The sequence below is a fragment of the Aquarana catesbeiana genome, linkage group LG03, assembly GCF_042186555.1.
Source record: "Aquarana catesbeiana isolate 2022-GZ linkage group LG03, ASM4218655v1, whole genome shotgun sequence".
NCBI classification, from domain to species: domain Eukaryota; kingdom Metazoa; phylum Chordata; class Amphibia; order Anura; family Ranidae; genus Aquarana; species Aquarana catesbeiana.
Window position 1 is genome coordinate 663,553,492 of NC_133326.1, and position 21,808 is coordinate 663,575,299.

The 21,808-nt window shown below is 43.3% G+C and overlaps 1 protein-coding gene across 4 annotated transcripts in view; it reads right to left on the reverse strand.

The window, feature by feature from the left end:
* The window catches only part of LOC141133431 (venom factor-like), a 681,995-nt gene that overhangs the window by 456,691 nt on the left and 203,496 nt on the right, over window positions 1–21,808 (reverse strand). For 3 of the 4 annotated variants that reach the window (XM_073622817.1, XM_073622816.1, XM_073622819.1), the window contains exons 17-23: window positions 20,559–20,741; window positions 15,655–15,672; window positions 13,828–13,939; window positions 12,984–13,069; window positions 8,270–8,409; window positions 5,999–6,211; window positions 4,928–4,994 (exon numbers count right to left, since the gene is read on the reverse strand). In XM_073622817.1, coding sequence (XP_073478918.1) covers window positions 4,928–4,994; window positions 5,999–6,211; window positions 8,270–8,409; window positions 12,984–13,069; window positions 13,828–13,939; window positions 15,655–15,672; window positions 20,559–20,741 — 819 coding nt within the window. The remainder of the gene's footprint in view (window positions 1–4,927; window positions 4,995–5,998; window positions 6,212–8,269; window positions 8,410–12,983; window positions 13,070–13,827; window positions 13,940–15,654; window positions 15,673–20,558; window positions 20,742–21,808) is intronic. The other variant, XM_073622818.1, reaches the window with a different exon arrangement.

Here is a 21,808-nt window from a genome sequence, read left to right on the forward strand (position 1 = left end):
TGGTGCGAACCGAACCGGGGGGGGGGGTTCCGCTCACCCCTAGTGGCAGGTTCCCAAATGCCACTTTTTCTCACAGAAGGCGATTACAGCTCTCTACTGACATGTGAAAGGTAATGTCTTGGCCTCGCTGGACAGGGCAGTCAGCGGTAAGGTGCATATTACCGCTGACTCGTGGTCCAGCAGGCATGGACAGGGACGTTACCTAAGTTTCACGGCGCATTGGGTGACTCTGCTGGCAGCTGGGAAGGATGCAGGACAAGGTGCAGTAGTGTTGGAGGTTGTTCCACCACCACGCCTCCAAAATGCCACTACTGGTGATTCTGGCACACCTCTCTCCTCCACCCCCTTCTCTTCTTCTTCATCCATGGTCTCTTCCTGTGCTTTGTCCTCAGAATCAGCGGTGCTCCGTAGGCATTCAAGGGGCTACGCAAGTACGCAGGCCAAAAGATGCCATGCGGTGCTTGAGCTGGTGTGCTTGGGGGACAGGAGCCAAACTAGGGCAGAGGTTCTGTCAGCTCTGCAGGGGCAGGTTCAGAGGTGGTTGACACCATGCCAACTTAAGGCAGGAATGGTGGTTTGTGACAATGGCACCAACCTCTCCACCCCCCGACAGGGACAAATGACCCATGTGCCCTGTTTGGCTCACGTCCTTAACTTGGTGGTGCAGCGGTTCTTTGGCAGGTACCCAGGCTTACAGGATGTCCTGAGGCAGGCCAGGAAAGTCTGTGTGCATTTCCGCCGGTCATATAATGCCAGTGCTCGGCTGGCAGACCTCCAAAAGGAATTTAACCTGCCCAAGAACCGCCTAATCTGTGACATGCCCATCAGGTGGAACTCAACGTTGGCCATGCTGCAGCGGCTGCACATGCAGCAGAGGGCCATCAATGAGTACCTGTGCCGCTATGGCACCAGGACAGGGTCAGGGGAGCTTGTTTTTTTTTCCCCACGCCAGTGGGCCATGATCAGGGATGCATGTACTGTCCTGTCACCATTTGAGGAGGCCACGAGGATGGTGAGCAGTGACAGTGCATGCATCAGTGACACTGTCCCCCTTGTCCACCTGTTGGCGCACACGCTGTGTGGTATATTGGAGAGGGCACTTGAGGCAGAACACAGACAGGAAGAGGAGGACTTCCTTAGCTCTCAAGGCCCCCTTTTTCCAGGCAGTATTTCTGCGTGCCCGCCGATTACACAGGAAGAGGAGGAGGATTGTGTCAGCATGGAGGTGGAGCTTGGCACTCAGCATCAGCAGCAGTCTTTAAGGGATCATTTACAGTCCCAAGAAACCCATGGACTTGTACGCGGCTGGGAAGAGGTGGCTGTGGATCATGTTGTCCCTAGTGACCCAGAGGACTCTGGAACGAATGCCTCAGCAAACCTACGCTGCATGGCCTCCCTGATCCTGCAAAGCCTGCGGAAGGATCCTCGTATTCGTGGTATCAAGGAGAGGGATCAATACTGGCTGGCAACCCTCCTTGATCCACGTTACAAGGGTAAGGTTGCGAACCTTACCTTGCCATCGCAGAGGGAGCAGAGGATGAAACATCTTCGGGAGACCTTGCAGAAAGGTCTGTGCAATGCGTTCCTAGAGACTGGGAGGTTACAAACTCCTGCTCCTGGACAATGTGTTGCTGAGGCTTCGGTCAGTCAACGAAGGAGCGGTGGAGAAGGTGGCCGTCTGACCGAAGCGTTCAGACAATTTTTTAGTCCGCAGCCCCAAGGTATGATCGGTTCCAGCAACCATCGCCAGTGTCTGTTTTACATGGTGCAGGAATACCTAGGGGCAAGATCTGACTTGGACACCTTTCCCACCAAAAATCCTCCGGGTTACTGGGTCTTGAGGATGGATCACTGGCCATATCTTGCACAGTATGCAATTGAGCTACTGCATGGGATGTGGCCCTAACGTTGTCTTTGTTGGGCCGCCTCTGCTTGCTAGCCTGAGTGGTCCATTGTGGTGCAATGTGGTGTGGATTGCTATTTTCTACCAATGGGTTGTCAATGATCGATTGGCACATCTTTGTTATGGATGTGTGGGGAATGTCGCCGGTGTTTCTACTGTGGCGATCTAGTGACATCAGGGTGGGTGTTTACATCTTGGAGGGCTGGGTCTTTTGGGTAGGTGGGAGTGGCTTTTTGTGGGTTGGTGCTGGCTGACACATGGTCATACGCACATACACACATAAATAGAGGAGCTCTCACTTGCGAGCAGTCACCACCCGCTTAGGCTCTGAAGAAAGGCGTTCTCCCCCGAAACGCGTCAGCCATTGCCTCATCCATCTGATGTCCGGTCCTGATTCCTACTGCGTATATGCAGCTATTGTCCATGCTTAACGTACACGCTTGTTTGTGAGTATCCATTTGCTGTTTTACTTTTTTAATAAACGCTATTAGTGGTAATGCACAAGGTCAGTGCGCCCTCTTTTCTTCTTTCTTCTTTCTTCTTTTTTCTTTTCTCTTTTCTTCTTTTCTCTTTTCTTTTTTCATACTATAGTCACCCCCTAGGTACGATATTTAACCACTTCCCGCTCGCCCTATAGCGGATTGATGTCCGGCAAGTGGTTGTGTTATCCTGACTGGACGTCATATGACGTCCAGCAGGATAACATGCCGCAGCGCGCCCCCGGGGGCGCGCATCGCGGCGATTGGTGGAGCGGTGTGTCAGAATGACACACCGCTACACTGATCTTGGTAAAAAGCCTCCGGCGGAGGCTCTTTACCACGTGATCAGCCGTGTCCAATCACGGCTGATCACGCTGTCAATAGGAAGAGCCGTTGATCGGCTCTTCCTCACTCGTGTCTGACAGACGCGAGTAGAGGAGAGCCGATCGGCGACTCTCCTGGCAGGGGGGGTCTGCGCTGATTGTTTATCAGCGCAGCCCCCCCGCAGATCACCACACTGGACCACCAGGGATCGCCACTAGGACCACCAGGGAAGGGGCAACATGTGGACGGCCAGGTATGTACCCCATGGCCATCCACATGTGCCCAGTGTGCCAAATCTGTGCCAATCAGTGCCCACTAATGGGCACTGATTGGCACAATTATGTTGCAGTGATGCCCAGCAATGCCACCCTTAGGGGCATCACTGCAAACAAGCAATGCCATCAGTGCCACCCATCAGTGTCCATTCATGCCACCTGTTAGTGCCCATCAGTGCCCATCTATCAGTGCCCATCTGTGCCCATCTGTGCCAACTATCAGTGCCACCCATAAGTAACCATCAATGCCACCTACGAGTGCCCATCAATGCCACCTATGAGTGCCCATCAGTGCCGCCTATAAGTGCCCATCCGTGCCACCTATGAGTGCCCATCAGTGCCGCATACCAGTGCCACCTATCAGTGCCCATCAGTGCCACCTATCAGTGCCCATCAGTGCCGCCTATCAGTGCCCATCATCAGTGCCCATCAGTGCCACCTCATCAGTGCCACCTCATCGGTGCCACCTCATCAGTGCCCATCAGTGCTTCCGTATCAGTGCCCGTCAGTGCAGCCATATCAGTGCCCATCATTGAAGAAGAAAACGTACTTATTTACAAAAAGGTTTAACAGAAACAAAGAAAAACTTGTTTTTTTTTCAAAATTTTCGGTCTTTTTTTATTTGTTGCGCAAAAAATAAAAACCACAGAGGTGATCAAATACCACCAAAAGAAAGCTCTATTTGTGGGAACAAAATGATAAAAAATTTGTTTGGGTACAGTGTAGCATGACCGTGCAATTGTCATTCAAATTGCGACAGCGCTGAAAGCTGAAAATTGGTCTGGGCAGGAAGGTGTCTAAGTGCCTGGTATTGAAGTGGTTAAAGGAATATTTAACTTTTTTTTTTTTTTTACTTTAAGCATCATTAAAATCACTGCTCCCGAAAAAACTTTTTGTTTGCATTGATATATGTCCCCTGGGGCAGGACCCGGGTCCCCAAACCCTTTTTATGACAATACCATGCAAATTAGCCTTTAAAATTAGCACTTATGATTTAGAACGTTCGAGTCCCATAGACGTCAATGGGGTCTAACGTTCGTGCAAATTTTCAGTCCATTCACCGGTTCTGGTGCGAACCGAACCGGGGGGTGTTCGGCTCATCCCTAATCAGAAGAAATGGACAGCACCTGAGTTAAATATATGAGTGTCACAGCAAAGGGTCTGAATATTTAGGACCATGTGATATTTCAGTTTTTCTTTTTTAATAAATCTGCAAAAATGTCAACAATTCTGTGTTTTTCTGTCAATATGGGGTGCTGTGTGTACATTAATGAGGAAAAAATGAACTTAAATGATTTTAGCAAATGGCTGCAATATAACAAAGACTGAAAAATTTAAGGGGGTCTGAATACTTTCCGTCCCCACTGTATATATATAATGTGTGTGTATGTATATATATATATATATATATATATATATATATATATATAATGTAGAGGGACTCTTTTATTTTATTAGTGTTAACCACGCCGTCTGACTGTGTACTGAGCAGTGACAAATAAACTGACATCTCTGTGTTTCTGTGAATTTCTGGTACTGTAATCTCATAAAGTCTCATGAGATTCCAGTATCAGGGGCAGTTCTCCACTGTTTGAAGCATTTGTAAAGCGCTTCACTCCTCCAAAGGAGAAGCGATCTACAAAGCTTCATAAACTGGCATCCAGAGGAAAATAATCTCCTCTGAGAATGTCGGAGAATGAAGCAGTGAAATTTTTTCACTGCTTCATAAATGGCTATACTATATTTTTTATGTCTACTCTTTTTTGTACTCGGAGCTTAGCTGTTATATTTACATAGAACATTCTCTGCACATTTTCCTTTTTTTGAACATAATTGAACATATATCATTGTATAAAAAATGCATCTCATTCGCAGACTTCATTTAATGATAAGGTTTCTAGCACTAAAAGGAACATAGACAATCTGTGACCTTAGAAAGGACTTACCTTGCCCTTTCACTTGTGGTTCCAGAGTCACTGTCTTGATATTTTTTGTAAGACGAACTCCTTCTGGCTGAAAGAAATTTTAGCAGCAACAAATTAGTTGAGTTCCTAATCACCAAGGTCAAATCAAAACATTAAAGCATGAGAATTTGCCACCTTTTGCAATGTGAGTGTGGAGTTTTGGATAAAATGGATGGAATTTCTATTGAGTTGCATTTTCTATGTTAAAGCGGACCTTCACCCAAAAAACAATGTCTGTGCACATGGCTCCAGCCTTGCCCTTTCCCACCATCCTACCATTGGATATATATTTTTGTAATTGCTCTCTTATTTTGTTGTGCTTCCTCCTTTCTCGCCTAGGCGAGAATGACATTGTGCCTACATGCGCAGATGTGCAGAAAGCCTCTGGCCAGTCTTCTGGACCTTCACATACATATTTTCCTTTTACATATGTGAGAAGCTGGTGCAGTTAGGGAGGACAAATACCTCTGTTTTGTCTGAGCATGCACGCAAAACTCGGTACATACACAGATGTGCTGCAAGGCTCTGCCAGGTCTCAAAGGCAAGGCAGAGACCTTGGGCTCATCTATGCAAGTGCCAGACATTCAAAAATGGTAATCTCCTCTTCAAGTTCCCATGTTACTTGCTTGTTGTGCCATATTTTTATGCATAAAACAAATTCTGTAATTGGACATTGCTATTGCATGGACATTTGTGTACAGACACACTGGATTTTAGGATAGGATGTAAAAAAAGTGGAAGGTGGCACAGCAGGAGACGGTAAGTAAGCATCTGCAGAAGGGAATGGTGTAGATATCATGGAGATGGTCATAGAATTTCTATTTTCAAGCAAATTGCACCCAAGCAGTCCACATTACAAAACTACAGTGAAAGTAAAATTCATAATTTTGGAGGAAAAAACTACTTCGGCTGAATCACTCTGCTCATACCTGTTCAAGATAGTATAGTGAATGTTTCTATACATGACCAGATTTGACCTATGGATGGATGGAACTACTTAGAAATCCTCTCCTGAATTTTCAAGGAACTTAAATCATCTAAACCCATACTTACCACAACCTTTAGCTTTTTCTTGATACCATCAGAAAAAAATTGTTGAAAGACTGCAGCTTTCACTTCTACGTCATGCAGACCCAGAGAGAGTGGTACAATGATAAAAGGAACAGCATAGGACGAATGGGGTTCAATAAAAATGTCTCTGCGGTATTTTGCTTCAGATGTAGACAGACTGCAGAATTCTGGGTTGTGAGTAAATTCCACTTTCACCTGAAACAAATCAGCATTGCAATCTAGATGTTAAAGCTGTGATCACCTTAATACTTTAATGAAATACATATACACAATCTTGTTTTTTATTTCTGTCCATGCAGTTCTCAGCTCTGCCTCGTAGCACTGTCAGATGATGACACCACTTTCATTGTTAGGCTGGATTCACACCTATGCATTTTTTGTGCTTTTTGCATTTTGCAGATTTGCACTACAGAACGTGTTCCATAAGAAACAATGTTAAATGGACTGTAGTGCAAATCTGCAAAATGCAAAAAGCACTAAAAATGCAAAGGTGTGAATCCAGCTTTACAGGAGGAGACAGCGGACTTCGTCATCCAACTGGAAGGCTGGGTTCAGGAGGCACCACTGACAACTGTACCAAGTTGTACAACTTCCAACCAGTCCACATACATTTATTTGGCTGTTTGCCTGGAGCTTAGTTTTCCAATATTATGTATTTGGTAGAGGTTAAACTGCTCTAGTAAATTAATTTTCCCTGTCAGACATACCCCTGGTACATGTTCTACTGGTGGAAATGTATACTTTATGGTAAGAGTAGTTCAGGTCAAATGCCTTACTAAACAACATCAAGCAGAAATGCATTGGATGATTATTGTTCACATAAAATGGTATACATAGTTCTAATTGGGTTTCTATGAATGTTAGATGTAAAGAGTTTTTTTTGTCCAGGCTGTTGTCATTGCCCTGATCAAATCCTGCATGCAATATTTAGGTGCAGACAAATGCACAAGAAAAATGTGTGATACAAACCATAAGGCTCAGTTCACCCTTCCCTACCAGTTGTCAGGAAGATGTTTGGCAAAAGCTGATGTAATTTCCCTGTCTTTGGCTGGCTAAATTAAATTTTTGGCTTTGCTTTACTTAGCTGAGCAGCAATGTATTTTCCATATCTGGCCAGGTATATCTCGAAGCCCAGTGGTTGAAAAAGCTTCCAGAAATAGAGTAGGAGGGTTGGCTACTGGGTTATGAATATTTATCTGACATCAGTCAATCCCTGGGGGGGAGACCTAAAAAGTGTGGCTGGGGAGAACATAAATGTTTGAGAGGAATTATTCAGACTATCTCTCTTCTGGGGCCTCTGCCCCTGGGAGGCAGCCTGTGTTTCTCAAGAGATGTTGCTATTAGGCCTCAGCATGTATTTGGCTGGGGAGGAACTTGGACTTAAAGAAACTTACTGGAAGACACTGCTTGTGAAAGCTCGGCTGGAAGAAGGACACCTTTCGCTGAAGAGTGTCACAGGGGAGCTGATTGAGAGCTGCCTCTGGACATTATGAGTAGGACCCTGCCTTGAGTTCCACATGTGCCTGTGCTTTGAAGGTTAGATGTCAGAGGTTGCTACAAGGACTGTGGCTACTCTTACAGCATCTCAGATTAGATGACTGTCCCCTTACCTCCAGGAAGGAGGTGGGGGACAGCCATTAAGGCTGCTATTAAAGGACTTCTGTACCTGCTTGTGTTTTAAAGTATCCTGCACTCTCATCCCTCTACCCACCTGTGTTCAAGTACTGTTATAAATCTTCAAAAAGACACCCCAAGATTAAGCCTGAACTTTGTCAGTGTGCTCTGAGACTGGTACCTGGCAGGGAGCCTCTGGATAGATAAGTAAGACCTGGCTTATTTCCAGTGGCCTCTCTGGGGGTAAGCGCTACACTTAACACACTTCCCTACGTGTCCTGTGAGGTTCCATTCACATGGCCATATAGGGCCATACACTGCCAAGAATGAGCGTATTTATGTGGTGGGTAGCAAAGGTAAATGTGATCAACCGCAGCCTGCAGGTCTGTTCAAATCAATGTCAGAGAGTTACTTGTGGTTAAGGAAAGATAAGCGCCCTTAAATGCAAACTGTCTGCATCAAGGACTGCTCATCTGCCCCAACCACATATAACTCCTCAATGTACAATCACATGCAAACAGTCACGGCTTGTCAATTCACACATCCTTGTTTGTGAGAGTTTGAACTAGATGGATGCCCAACCTTATGCATTGATGTAAATGCAAAATAGATGATAAAATGTGAAAAGCTGGCCCTTACCTTGATTCTGGCATTTGCATAATTGAAGAGAATGGCACGGATCTCCACCTGTTCATTCCTCACCACAGAATAAGGCAGCTTCAGGTCAATGAAGAAGTCTTTCATTACCTGGATCTCGTATGGTTTAGCAATACAAAGACCTGAATTAAAAATAAAAAACACACCAGTACTGTAACACAACGCAACAGTAATATAAGTTTAATTTAATAAGGATTAATTAGAAATTGGAATGATACTTTTCTGAATAAGAAGATGCAGTAAAAAATATTCTGAAGGGATTCAAGTTTGAGTAGAGGCTTTGAAGATGTTTTAAACTGATTATCATGGCTCTATTGGCTCCTTAATCCACATACTTTGGTACTGTAAGTCCCTAAGGATGTACCGGAATCAAATATTTAGACTAATTTTGGATATTAAGTCAAAATAACAAAAAAGCCTTATGTGTTTCATCACCATGGATGTTGTCAAGGGGCAATAGGAGTGGAGGCGGTGACAAAAACACGTAGGGCGGAGCTTAGCAGTGACATCATCATGCCCGCCAGCTTGTTGGATAGGCATGGCCATTACATGCTTGTTTGTTGCAACATTGTTTGTGAGCACCTTTCCTTGCATTAAAAAATTGTGTTTTAACATATTACACTATGGAGCTTTTTTCTCTATTATTTTCTGCCTAATTGGGTTTATGTAATCAAGTTCCCGAGCTGGAGGTGAAGACTGGAATTTCCTACACTATGATACAGTATGTGGAGATAAGAGCACTAGTTTACCTCCATCACTTTGAGGTCTTTCCTTCTGGTAAGCATCATAAATATACAGTATATGAGGTGGTAGAAGCACTGAAGCACTCATAGAACCTGCAGACCATTGGCACCACAGTGTGCATGCTCCCCATATTAATGTACATGGCTTATTTACTAGATCACACAATCAAGGTTCTCATTCCCCCGGCATAAACCAGGTTGGTGGTGGAGATAAACCCACAGTCTGTCACATGTCATATGACATTGCTTTGGCTATTACACACCCTGCCTTTATTTTTAAAAAGATATACAATCACATTTGTGCTTGTTGGCGTACCCTGCTGATACAAGGGGTTAGATAACTAAGGTTTAGTAACGCTTTAACTCTCATTGTATGCTCTTTTATTTGCTAATGTTGTTATGATATACTCTACGAGAAAAGATGTTACCATTTTGTACTACCAACCAGTTATTTGTCAACTTTATTGCTATTGAATATCAAACTAATAAAGAACAATTGGGAAATAAAATATTATGAAGTAATGTATCCAAAAATTAAAAAAATGTTTTTGTGGATTTTTTTTAGGTTTGTAATATGAAAAAAACATATACATTATTTACTTGATTTCTGACTGAAAAATGTAAATTAAAAGTCTCTAGTTCCATAATATGACTGTATACAGTTAATACTGGGAATGTTGGTACACTACACTTGTATAAGAATTCTTAGTGAATATGACCCATATGCAATATAATGGACTAACTACACAAATATTTTTCTGTACTTGCAGAAAATGTTCTTAGGATGAAAAAGGAAAACAAATGTAGCTACCACACCTAAGAACTCATGGGGGTTGATTTACTAAAGACAAATAGACTTTGCACTTTGCAAGTGCAGTTGCTCCAGAACTTTGAAAATGGGAGGAAGTTCTGCTAACTTCCATCATCCAATCATGTGCAAGTTTTTTTTTCCTTGCATGTGATTGGGTACTCTTTGCAAAGTGAAGCTTCATCTCATTTACTAAGCAATGGCGCAACTGCACTTGCAAAGTCTATTTGCTCTTCGTAAATCTTAGTCATATACTGCAATATTATTCACATAAAAACAATCAGTGCAGTATACATTATATAAATCAAACAAGTAAAGTAAAAATAAAAATAAAAGTCCCCAGCTGAACACCAGAGGAATATTTCACATCACCTCCACAGACAATAAATACACATATGGTGCAGCACAACTAACTATAAAAAAGTCCAGGAAAGAAAAATAGACTCCCAAACTCAGAAGTCCATCCACTATGGGGCCCCACTGATGAAGTCCTATTGGACATAATGCGTATGGGAGGTGGAGGCTTTCCTGTGATGTCAACCGCTGCTATCCTGCATCGAGCAGTGGATATGTACACCTCATGGGCCTTTCTGCAAGCTGATGAAATGGGAGTTTTTTACTTTATTTAATAAAGCTAAAGATTTTAGACAGAGAGCACTATTAGTCTGCCTTTGTTTTATATATTACCTCGGGGAACTTGCCACACTGGAAACATTCAAGCTGGATGCCTCAGATGTTTTAACCTTTGCTGGGAAAAGCACATATGACCATCCTGTTCATTCAAGGGTCAATATCCTAAGGTGAGCAGCCTGTGTGACTACTATTGGTAGTGAATTCCTCACCTAAGGTGGTTGACATAACTTTCCCACTCTTTTGTTTACAAACTTTTTTTATTAAAATATATAAAATATACAATCTTGTGACAGGATACAACATAAAGTAGACGTCACAAAGATATTCTTAAATACCAAAATAATATCTTTCCCATTCTTTCACTACTTATCGAGAATCTCCATAGTGGATGGACTTCTGAGTTTGGAAGTCTATTTTTCTTCCCTGAACTTTTTAATATTTAGTTGCGCTGCACCATATGTGCATTTTTAATCTGCAATATATCAAATTTTTGTTCTTGGGTTTGATATTTTTTAGCCACATACCATTAGCGGAATACAGTTTCCAGTGACCCTTTAAACTCAAACAATAAATGTTCCACCTGCAGAACTTACACCTACTAATTTCTGTATTATCTTTTGTGTAATTTATGTAGTTGAATCAAGATAATTGATATATGCATGATTCAATCGTGATTTAATATGTAAAAAAAAAAAAAATGGAGGATTCCATTGTACTTCTGAGTCACTGACCTGGAACAAGCATTGAAATGAGAAAGTCACAGTGACATCAGATCTTTGTTCAGATCAGAACCTCAAAGTATTGAAGCCAAAGAGTCATCATGAGATACAGGCAACTACAACTAGCTATGACTTTCCATTTTTCTCAGTTACAGTTACAGTTTCACATACTGTACAAGAGTTTAAAAATAAGCCATTCCTAACCTCTGGAACTATAGGCATTACGAACAAATTAATTTTCAAATGTCACAACAGAAGCATTGAATTCTCAGCTAGTCCCCCTTATTTTCTACTGCAGCAGAAACTTGACATTCTGCCAGCCCTGTAATGTAATAAACAGCAGGTGCTTTAAGCTGTTAGGAACTGACTGAAACCTGGTTTTCTGAGTCTTTGATGTGATCTGTAAGAATGAATTACTTCAAAGTATGAGCAGCTAGAGAGGTGAGTGAGGTATTTACTAAAGCTAGTTTACTGCTTGTTAAGAATATATAAATAGTTTAAAGTCGTGTTCCAGTCATTTGTAAGTTTATTAAAAGACAGCAGCTACAAAAAGTGTAGCTGCTGACTTTTAATAAACAGACACTGACCTGTCCCACGGTCCAGCACTGGGACAGCTGACATCACAAGTGTGGGCACCCGGCTGTGACAGCTTGCGGCTTCACAGCTGGGCATGCACTGCACATGCATGAGTCGCGCTGTGCTCTCTTAGTGGCCAGGCAATCTTCTGGGACCTCTTACATGTCCCAGAAGATTGGAGAGAGGGAGGGGGAGAGGAAGCGTCGCCTAGGCAGCGAGGCAAAGGAAGCAGGAAGTGGGACAGGAAGTACCCGTCAAAACTAGGTACCCACTCCCCCCCAAAAAAAAATTACATGGCAAATGTGGCATTTAATGGGGCGAGGAGTGCTTAAAGCGGAAGTTCCACTTTTGGGTGGAACTCCGCTTTAATGCCCATAGTATGAGAACAGGGGCACTTTAGGGTACACCTGTAGTTAATTTAACCTTAGTAACCTGCCACCTGGTCTAAAACATATCTTTTTGCAAACAGTGGGGCAGTATTAGAACTCCTGTCTTGTTTTTATTGTTCTTCGAGTCTCTGTTGGAGAGATTTCAGCTTAATGTATGCCCTGCTAATATTGGCTAAATCAGAGAAGATGTGTGAGAAAATATGCAACAGGGGCAACGACAGAAATAAAAATCTGAGAAATATTCTAGCTGCTCCTTACTGTACGTTTGTAAATCTGTCTACGTAGCTGTTGGGATTTACCCTCATTACCTATCTATGAAAATGTCAGCAGGATGGGAGGTAAGGATAAATCTCTCTGACAGTCCAAGATCTATCTAATGGAACCCTCTCCATATCCAAAGCTAAGAAAAGGTTTTGGCTAGACATACAATGCAATTGAAGTCACCTAAGAACACTCACCTGTCATCAAGAACATCTGAGGTCTATGGTGCCCAGTTATGTAAATGCTGTGAAGAACTCAGAAATTTGGGGTCTAGCTGCCCATCTCAGCCCCACCCCCCATACTTCCTGTTCCTCACTAATGGTCTTTAAATGTGATTGGTGACACACTGACCAATACACAGGAGGAGGAAGCGTGTGGGCCAGAGCTTTGCTGTTGAAATTTACATATTTCAGAACCCATATGCAGTGGAAAACCTTACATACCAATGGCTGCAGCATTTACTGTATGCATAGATATAAATAAACACAAGTGTTGGACTTTAAGCACTCTATACCATAATATTTTGTCTTCAGGATTACATTTAAAACATTTGGCTAGTTATATTACCTTTATTTTCAGAAAGACTAACAGCAAAGACCTCCCAGGTGGTGATGGAATCTTTCAATAACACATTGAGCACCTTGGATGAAATTCTGAAGGAAGAAATTGAAGGAAACAAAGATTAATTCCTGCATTCATATATCTGCATTCCAACAGAGGAAAAGTATAATAATAATAGTAATAGTAACATTTTTAACCCTATTTCATAATGTTTTATCATCTTTATTTTGCCCTTGGTAGGGGGTTTGTTTTCATCTTTTCTAAAAATAAAAAGATTTAATTTGAACGTATTTATTCTATTTTGGCTTCCTCAAAATTTAGACGGAGTGAGATAATGATTTATTGACTATTGGCATTTTAGGTGATTAGGTGAAAAAAAAATCAGATTACAAAGAAAATTACAAGTTTTAAAGAGGATAAATAAAAGTTATGTTTCATTGGAGGTTGTCTAGTGGGGTAGAAGTAGGAGAGCGTGTTTTGGAGAATATCAATTACGGTATACTAAACCAAGTTCATATTATCCTTTTTTAGGAGCAAACTGAAACTACACGAAAACTTTAATTATTTAGCACACCAATTCACTACCAAATTTGTACAAACTCCAAATAAACTTGATGCAGTGCCATCACAAACTACACAACAAGCAGGGGTTTAAATTCAATTGGTATCCCCACTGAACACATTCGCTCTCACTTGACCTGGTGAAAACATAAGAATTGAGGTCCTTACCTATTCAAAATGAAAAAAAAAATGTTTGGAGTTGTCCCTTAATTCATATCAATCAATTATTTTGCCCTGATAATGTTTAGCAGATCTATTTAGATCAGGAAGAAGAAAGTCTAGACAGTACCCATCCTTATCCGGTGTTTCATTCATAATCTCTATCTTCCAAAACCAGCTTTCGGGAAATTCACTTCTGGACACAATATCAATGTCTTGAATGTAGTCATCATCATCATTACCTGCAGAAGAGAATATAAAAGTTCAGGATGGATATGCAACTGTTCTAGAGATTAACCCACCCACTTGCTTTTTATCTGGTTAGATCATCTTCCTTTTCTGATCTCAGTTCTCTGTGGGTGCATATTGTAGAGTTTCTATGTTTTTTTGTTTCTTTATCCATGATTTTACTTGGAATGCTAGATTCTTCTAACAACATTCTCTTTGGTTCGCTGGATTGCTCCCTGAGGGTTTTTGTATTTCTTTATGCCTGTTGTAGGAACATTAGACTGTAAACTCCACTAGAGGAAGGACGGACGTGATTGTTTTGTGTGAACTGTGAGGTCCTATGGCAGTAGTGGTCAACTTACTCAAAAAGAGGCATCTCAAGTGTGGCCTCACCAAAGAACCAAAGAACACTCACATGCATGTTCACTGTATGCATAGCTCCCAACTGTCCCTGATTTCGAGGGACTGTCCCTGATTTGGAACAAAGTCCCTCTGTCCCTCTTTCCTACTCATTTGTCCCTTATTTTGGTCTGATCCATATAGTTGTATATAAAATGCACTATCTATCTATCAAAAAAGTTTCCCAGTGCTAAACCTTTCATCCAATTTCTAAATTTTTGTACAATTCTCCTTTAAGGGGAGTGACAAGGAGTGTGTCCTATGCCTACATACTTTTGCTAATAGGTATCCCTTATTCCCACCTCAAAAAGTTGAGAGATATGTTGTATGTAATACTACAGATAACTGCCAAAGACAGTGGACATGCTACGTCAAAGACTGTGGGCATGCTACAGGAGATAGTCAGGGACTGGGAATATGTTACTGCTAGACAGCACTGCCATTACAGTCCCTGTACAAATCAATACTCTTGTGTTTCCTTCCTACAGCCCACCTTAATATTTACTGTCACCAAATTTGATATATCTATCAACAAGATCCATTTAAACGTTTTGAGAAAAAATACACAGAGAGAAATTGGAATGGACAGCAGGTTGTGCACCAGAGCCCAACAAAATAGGTACTACAATAAGTTCCTATGACCTGTTGGCCTTGGTCCATGGCCTGTTGGCCTTCTAAAACAATGACAGAAAAAAATAATTACTAAACAATGTTTATTCTTTAATCAAAAGTGATGATTGAATATATTTCAAAGGCAGGCAGATTGGCAAAATGCAATGTTTTGCATTTGCTTGTAAGCGGGCCTTCGGAATCATATAGTTCTTTCATTTGTAGATTGTAGATTTGTAGATTGTACAACTACCCGATTGAATAAAAAAAAAAAAAACAGCTGCTCTCCTGATTTGATCATTTAGAACTTTCATGCTATATGAGGACTTTTTGTAGAGATAAATATGAATATTTATTTCTTTTAAATTACCTGTTCTGTTATTTTCAGGCATGTGTTGCCAGGGACAGTTGATTTTCAGAAGAAAGTGGTTAAAGGTTTCCTTTAAATTTGCTGATAAATGATACTGATACAATGGACATTTTTTTTTTTAATTTGTAGTGGCCTCCACTTGTTTATGCCCCTAGGTTGCCCCTGTATCATCATTCTGCCATCCAGTTCCCCTGCAACTCTAAGTAGGTTCCTTCATTATATTGAGGTCCCAAAAATAACAAATAAAAATAACAACACAGACTACAAAGGAATTAGATAATTAGCAATGATGCACATCTCCCCTGTTCTAATATATAATTCCCAGTGCCACCGTGTGACATTACTCCTTACTTCTTCCCAAAATATCCACATCTTTCTGATATTTTTCTTGTACAAAGAGTTTTATTGAAGATATATATCAACAGAATAGTACAAAACAGTGATGGATACATCTAGAATTAACAGGTATAAGACTGCCAGTATCCGGCAAGTAGAACTGACATTCAAAGCTTTAAGCCAGGTCTCAGGCAGCTCGAGGCCGAGGCCAGGCAACATACTTAGGAGAGTCTTCATCTCGTGTTTACTAGCCTAGCGGTAAACTGCAAACACAGAATATTATGTTTGCAAACACTCTTGAACATTTAAAGTATGCCTAGCGCGATGGTGTGGTAATACGTAACATTGCATTAATAATAAAAAAAGAAAAAAAAAAACAGAAATAATATCAGATTAAATTGATTAACCTAAAAAAAGATAACATATCTTTGTATGGAGTAACTTTTTTTTTTTTCTTTCTCTTTCTTTTCTCTTTCTTTTCATTACCGTAAATATCCAGTCTCTGTAGACTTAAGCCCAAGGGCCTGAATAAGAAGAAGGAGAGAGGAATTGAGAGTGGGGGTAGAGGGGGGTGAGAGAAAAAAAAAAAAGAGTGGGAGGACCCTGGGGTGGGGGGAACGGAGGCTCATTATAGGGAAAGAAGCGTTAGGTCAAATCTTGATGGACGATTATGGGTCACCCAGGGTTTCCATACCCTGAGGAATTTATCATGCGTATCCAATAATATGGCCGTAATCTTCTCGTTTACCATGATATCATTCAGACAGTTTTTAACTGCCTCAAAACTGAGGTTCAGAGTTTTCCAGGCCCTTGCTATGGTCAATTTAGTTGCGGTAAAAATATGTGCTGCTAATTGGCGTTCAGGACGAAGAAGTTCTGCAATCGGTTTCCATAAAAGGGCTTCAAAAGGGTCCCGTTTTATAGTGGTATTAAAAAGATTGCGTAGTAGTGCGTATACCCTGACCCATAATCTGCAAACCCTGGGACAGGTCCACCAGATATGTGCCATCGTGCCCTCCTGTGAGCACCCACTAATACAGAGGGGGGGGAATAAGATGGGATGAAGCTTGCTAATCTAGCCGGGGTATAGTACCATCTTTAGAAGACTTTGTAAGAGTTCTTCAAAAAGAGAACATTCTTAGAGCATTTGGATAGCATAATAGTCATACCTTGCCAATCTTCCGGGTCTAATTGTTTTCCAAGTTCGGCCTCCCATTGAAGATGATAGGGTCTCAATGGTGGTGTCTTGGAATTAATTATAGCACTATATATGAGGGAAATCAGACCCGAGGATTGGGGGCGAGATCTACAAAGGCTTTTAAATGGGGTCATGGTAAAGGGGGCTGAATGGAATTTTGTAAGCTGTTGGAGAAAATGCCTAATTTGCAGGTAACTGTAATGTTCCTTAAGGGGGATATCGTGTGAGGAACGTAAAGCCGCGAAAGGGATGATCTTGGTTGGGGTGAATAGCGAATGGACATCTGTGAAGCCGTTATCAGACCACCATTTAAACTGCAATGGATTATCACAACCTGGTTGTCATTCGGGGCGTAATAAGTCATAATAGTTACTTCATTGTCCTGAACAGAACCCTGCAGGAGAAGGTATCTACCATTAGGGTCAGCTATCTGTTTGTTACAGATAAAGGGAATCGATTTACGTATAGCTATAAGGACCCCTCTCTGTTTAGTAGGACCATTAACCAAATAGACTTGGGGATAGTTTGCCGCAAAATATTTGGGGCAGGAAGAGGAAGAAAAGTGTGTTTCCTGCAAACAGGGAATGTCTATTTTTTGTTGCTTAAGGTAGTTAAAAACCTTGACCCGTTTTTGGGGGGAATTCATGCCCTGAATGTTCAGGGACAACCAATGAAGGGTCATTGGGTCTGAGATGTAACGTTATGGATTACTCTACCTGCACACCCCAGGGTCCGAGGGAATGGGGAAAGGGGGAGGGAGAGAAAGGAGAGAGAAGGATAGTAAAAATAGGAAAGAACGTAAGATATAGGAATAGCGAGTAGAACTCGGATTATAGTGTGTAGCGAGTACATTGACGTATCACGTCGTGGGCAACAGGGCCCACAATGGGATGGGACCATAGCCAAGACACGTATCTTAGCCAGGTGCCAACTCTTGAGGGGAGCAGTGGTCTGTCAGAACCACCGGCCCATAGTGAAGATAATGCAATCAAGTTAAACAAAATGAACATAAAATTTAAACAATACTTGCATCAATACAAGTAGCTTAAAATGAATAACGGTGTGAGATCTTCAATGCGTTATCGACATTTAAAGGTGTAGATGCGGGAGTCCCCCCCGCCCCCAGGGGCGACAGCCACAAGTCCGCCCACCCCCGAAGGCGGGGTGGGACCCCACATCAAAGTCAAAGCGCCAGCTCTGTCACTCCACTGAACAGATGTGAAGGGCCTCGGTGTGTAAACAAAAACAACCAACCTACATAAATGCCAGTGGAGGTGTGTCCCTAGCCTAAAACTATATACCCTTCTCCCCCCACCCCAACAGGTCTTGAAAGTGATGTCTTAAGCCTGATGAACCCTCTACTCCACGAGAGCCATCAGCATGGTAGAGGTGGTTTGGGGGGAAGACCAGTGCCGGAGACCCAACAGGGAACCCCATATGGGGTGGTCCATGCCCGGGATCGCCATCTCACAAACTGGGCAGTCTACAGTCAGGCAACGCCCACCCCAGCCAAGCAGTAGTCAACTCGATAGGGCAAAGGTATGGCAGGGGGACGTCCTCCAAAACAAGCTGTTGGGCTTCTCAAGTTAGGTTGGAATTTAGAACAAGAACATTCAGTGACACACCGGGTAAGCGACCAAGAAAAGTAAAATGCACATCAAGGGAGGATGGGGGCTTTCATCCGTTATTGGCTTGTTGGAATCGTTGGGCCTGCAAGTCCCGCAGCGCCTGGGATCCAGATTGTGATCTTTGTGATGCTTGAGAGGATTGACGAGGAGATCTAGCGGGGCCTGGTCGGGAACATGAATCCTGGGCATCAGGTTGGGACAGAGGGATGTCCAATTGCAGATCCTGGAGATGTTGTTTTAGGCCTGATGGGGAGGTGGCATGGAACTGGCGACCCTGATGGGAGAAGGAAAGTTTAAAGGGGAACCCCCATCTGTATTTGATTTGATGGGATTGTAGAACTTGGAGATAAGGCTTGAGACCTCGGCGTCTGGCAATGGTGACCGGCGAGAGGTCCGCAAATATTTGGAGGGGGTTGCCTTGGAAAGAGATATCTCGTTGCTCTCGGGCAGACTGTAAGAGTTTCTCCTTGGTCCTATAATAATGGAATTTGATGATAACATCCCTTGGGGGACCTTCGGAGGGTTTAGGGGCCAGTGACTGATGAATGCGGTCAAACTCCAGCTTGTCCACCGGAATCTCAGGGGCCAGTTCTTGGAAAAAAGCTGTGGCTGTTCCTTGCAGGTCAGTGACTGTTTCAGGGATGCCACGGATACGAAGGTTATCCCTGTGGGCCCTGTTTTCCGCGTCCTCTCATTTATCTCTGAGAGCGTCTATTTCTGTGGACATTCTGTCTACCTCCTCCTCATGGCCTTCCAACACAGTGGTTGCCAAGTCCATGCGGTGTTCTAATTGATTGGTGCGGTGGCCTATCTCCTTAAGGCCATGGACCAAATCTGAGGAAAGCTTTCGGGAGGCAGCCGTTATCTCATCTCTAACAATGCTGAGGAACTTGGCTAGCATGGCATCAGAGTCAGCAGGGTGGGGACTTACGTGGTCCGTGGGAAAGAGATGGAGGCTTTCGGCAGGAGATCCCTGTCCCAGTTCAGAGAGCTGTGTGTCCTCATCAGGCTCAGGAGGATTGGGCGCCATCTTAGATCTGCCTTTGGCTGGGGCTGGAGATTTGCTGCTGCTCTGCCGTTTTTTTAGTTTGTTTTTTGTGGAGCGGTACATCACCGCTTGCGGCTCCAGGTATTCCTCTATCCTGTGAGGTGTAGTGGTCCCCTCCTCGACGGCGCAGAGCGGAGGGATCAGACTTCCATTATCCCCGCTCGCGCCTATGCGCCCCTCATAGGCAGTGAATTACATAGCAAGGGAAAGGACTGTGTTAGACATGATGGGGCCGTTAGTCAGTAGCCCTGTGGATTTGTATCATATTTGTGGGGGGTGATTGTTAGGGAAAGTGGTCCCTAATGTTCCGTGAAAGAATGGCCAGCTGAGTATCATAGGATAGTAAACAATCACTTGTAGCCTTCCCCCTTACTGTAACAAGCAGGCAGAGGCCAGGTATGATGGATGATATATCAGGGGTGCCTGTGTGCAGAAGGTCCAGAGCAGTATAACAAAGGCAGCAGCTAGTGGGGTGCACCAAGCTACCTAATCTCTTAGTCTAGGCAGGCAGGCAGTCTCTGGCAATATCCCAGGCCCTGGGAGGGACTAGGGGGTTTGGCAGAACAGATGAGGGAAGGAGGCCTGCAATTAGGTATGGGCCTGACCACTCACGACGTCCCTCGGCGGGGATAGGGCTTCAGGAAAGAGCGGGAATCCACAGGCCTCACTAGGCCGCACTAGGCCGGACCAGGCCACGGCCGCTACGGGCGTCCCCGGAGCTCGGCGGAGCCTCCGGACTGTGCTAGAAGTGTAGGGGGACATTTTATGGGTATGGATGGGGGTCCCCTTACTGCCGGATCCATCCGGATTGCGATTCCTCCTCGGACCGGCAAGATGGCGGCGGCCGCGGGAGTCTGGAGGCTATAAGCCTCTGCCCCTTGCAGGCCAGATTCCTCAAAAATAGTCCGAGATGTTGCTGCAGGGGGTCCCGGTGGCAAGTCTGGCAGGTTTTCGTGCGGTTTTTAGGGTCACAGGTGCCGGGATGCAGGCGGATTAAGAAGCAGGGCTCTGGAGCTCTTCAGCAAGACGTCCGGACACGCCCCTCCATCTTTCTGATATTTTTCTTCTAATTTCTTCTTCTCAATGTAGGTACAGCAGTCCAGGAAGGCATCCACGCATGTCTTGTCCTCTGCAATGTGGGTGGCTCTGATCTCACAGCTGTGACCCATGGGGTTCTCCCACATGCCATCTTTGCAGCATTGTCTTATTGGCTCTTCATACCTGGAGGCTAAAAAAGATAACAAGTGCATGGTGAGAACCATTTTTAACCACTTCAGCCCCGGAAGGATTTACCCCCTTCCTGACCAAGCCCTTTTTTGTGATATGGCACTACATTGGTTTAACTGACAATTGTGCGGGCGTGCGACGTTGTACGTCCTTTTTTTCCCACAAATAGGACTTTCTTTTGGTGCTATTTGCTCACCTCTGTGGCTTTTATTTTTTGCGCTATAAACAAAAAAACAGCAAAGATTTTGAAAAAAAAGCAATATTTTTTACTTTTTGCTATAATAAATACTCCAAAAAAATATAAAAAAAAAATTTCTTCCTCAGTTTAGGCGATATGTATTCTTCGACATATTTTTGGTAAAACAAAATCGCAATAAGTGTATATTGATTGGTTTGTGCAAAAGTTATCGCGTCTACAAAATAGGGGATAGATTTATGCCATTTTTATTCATTTTTTTATTAGTAATGGCGGTGATCTGCGATTTTTATCATGACTGCGACATTGCGGCGGACAGATCAGACACTTTTGACACTATTTTGGGACCATTGACATTTATACAGCGATCAGTGCTATAAAAATGCACTGATTACTGTGTAAATGTCGCTAACAGGAAAGGGGTTAAGCACTAGGAGTCGATCAAGGGGTTAAGTGTGTTCCCTGGGTGTGTTCTAACTGTAGGGGGGTGGGCTCACTAGAACATGACAGAGATCACTGCTCCCGATCACTGGGAGCAGTAGATCCCTGTCATTTTGCTAGGCAGAACAGGAAAATGCCTTGTTTACATAGGCATCTCACCGTTCTGCCTCTCCATGTCACGATCACGGGCCAGCGGTGGACATCGAGTCAGCGGGACCCACAGGCATGCTCCCACGCGCCAGCTAGCTGCCGATGATGCAGTGACATATGGGTATGTTGTTTTCTGCACCTGTGCCACTTTGCCAGCGTATATCGGCGTGAGCCAGCCGGCAAGTGGTTAAAGCTATCTCCAGCCCCAAACATTATTCTCTCATCAACTTCTAGCTAATCCCCTCTCTATGAAAAAAAAATTAAATGGCCCACTCACCTAA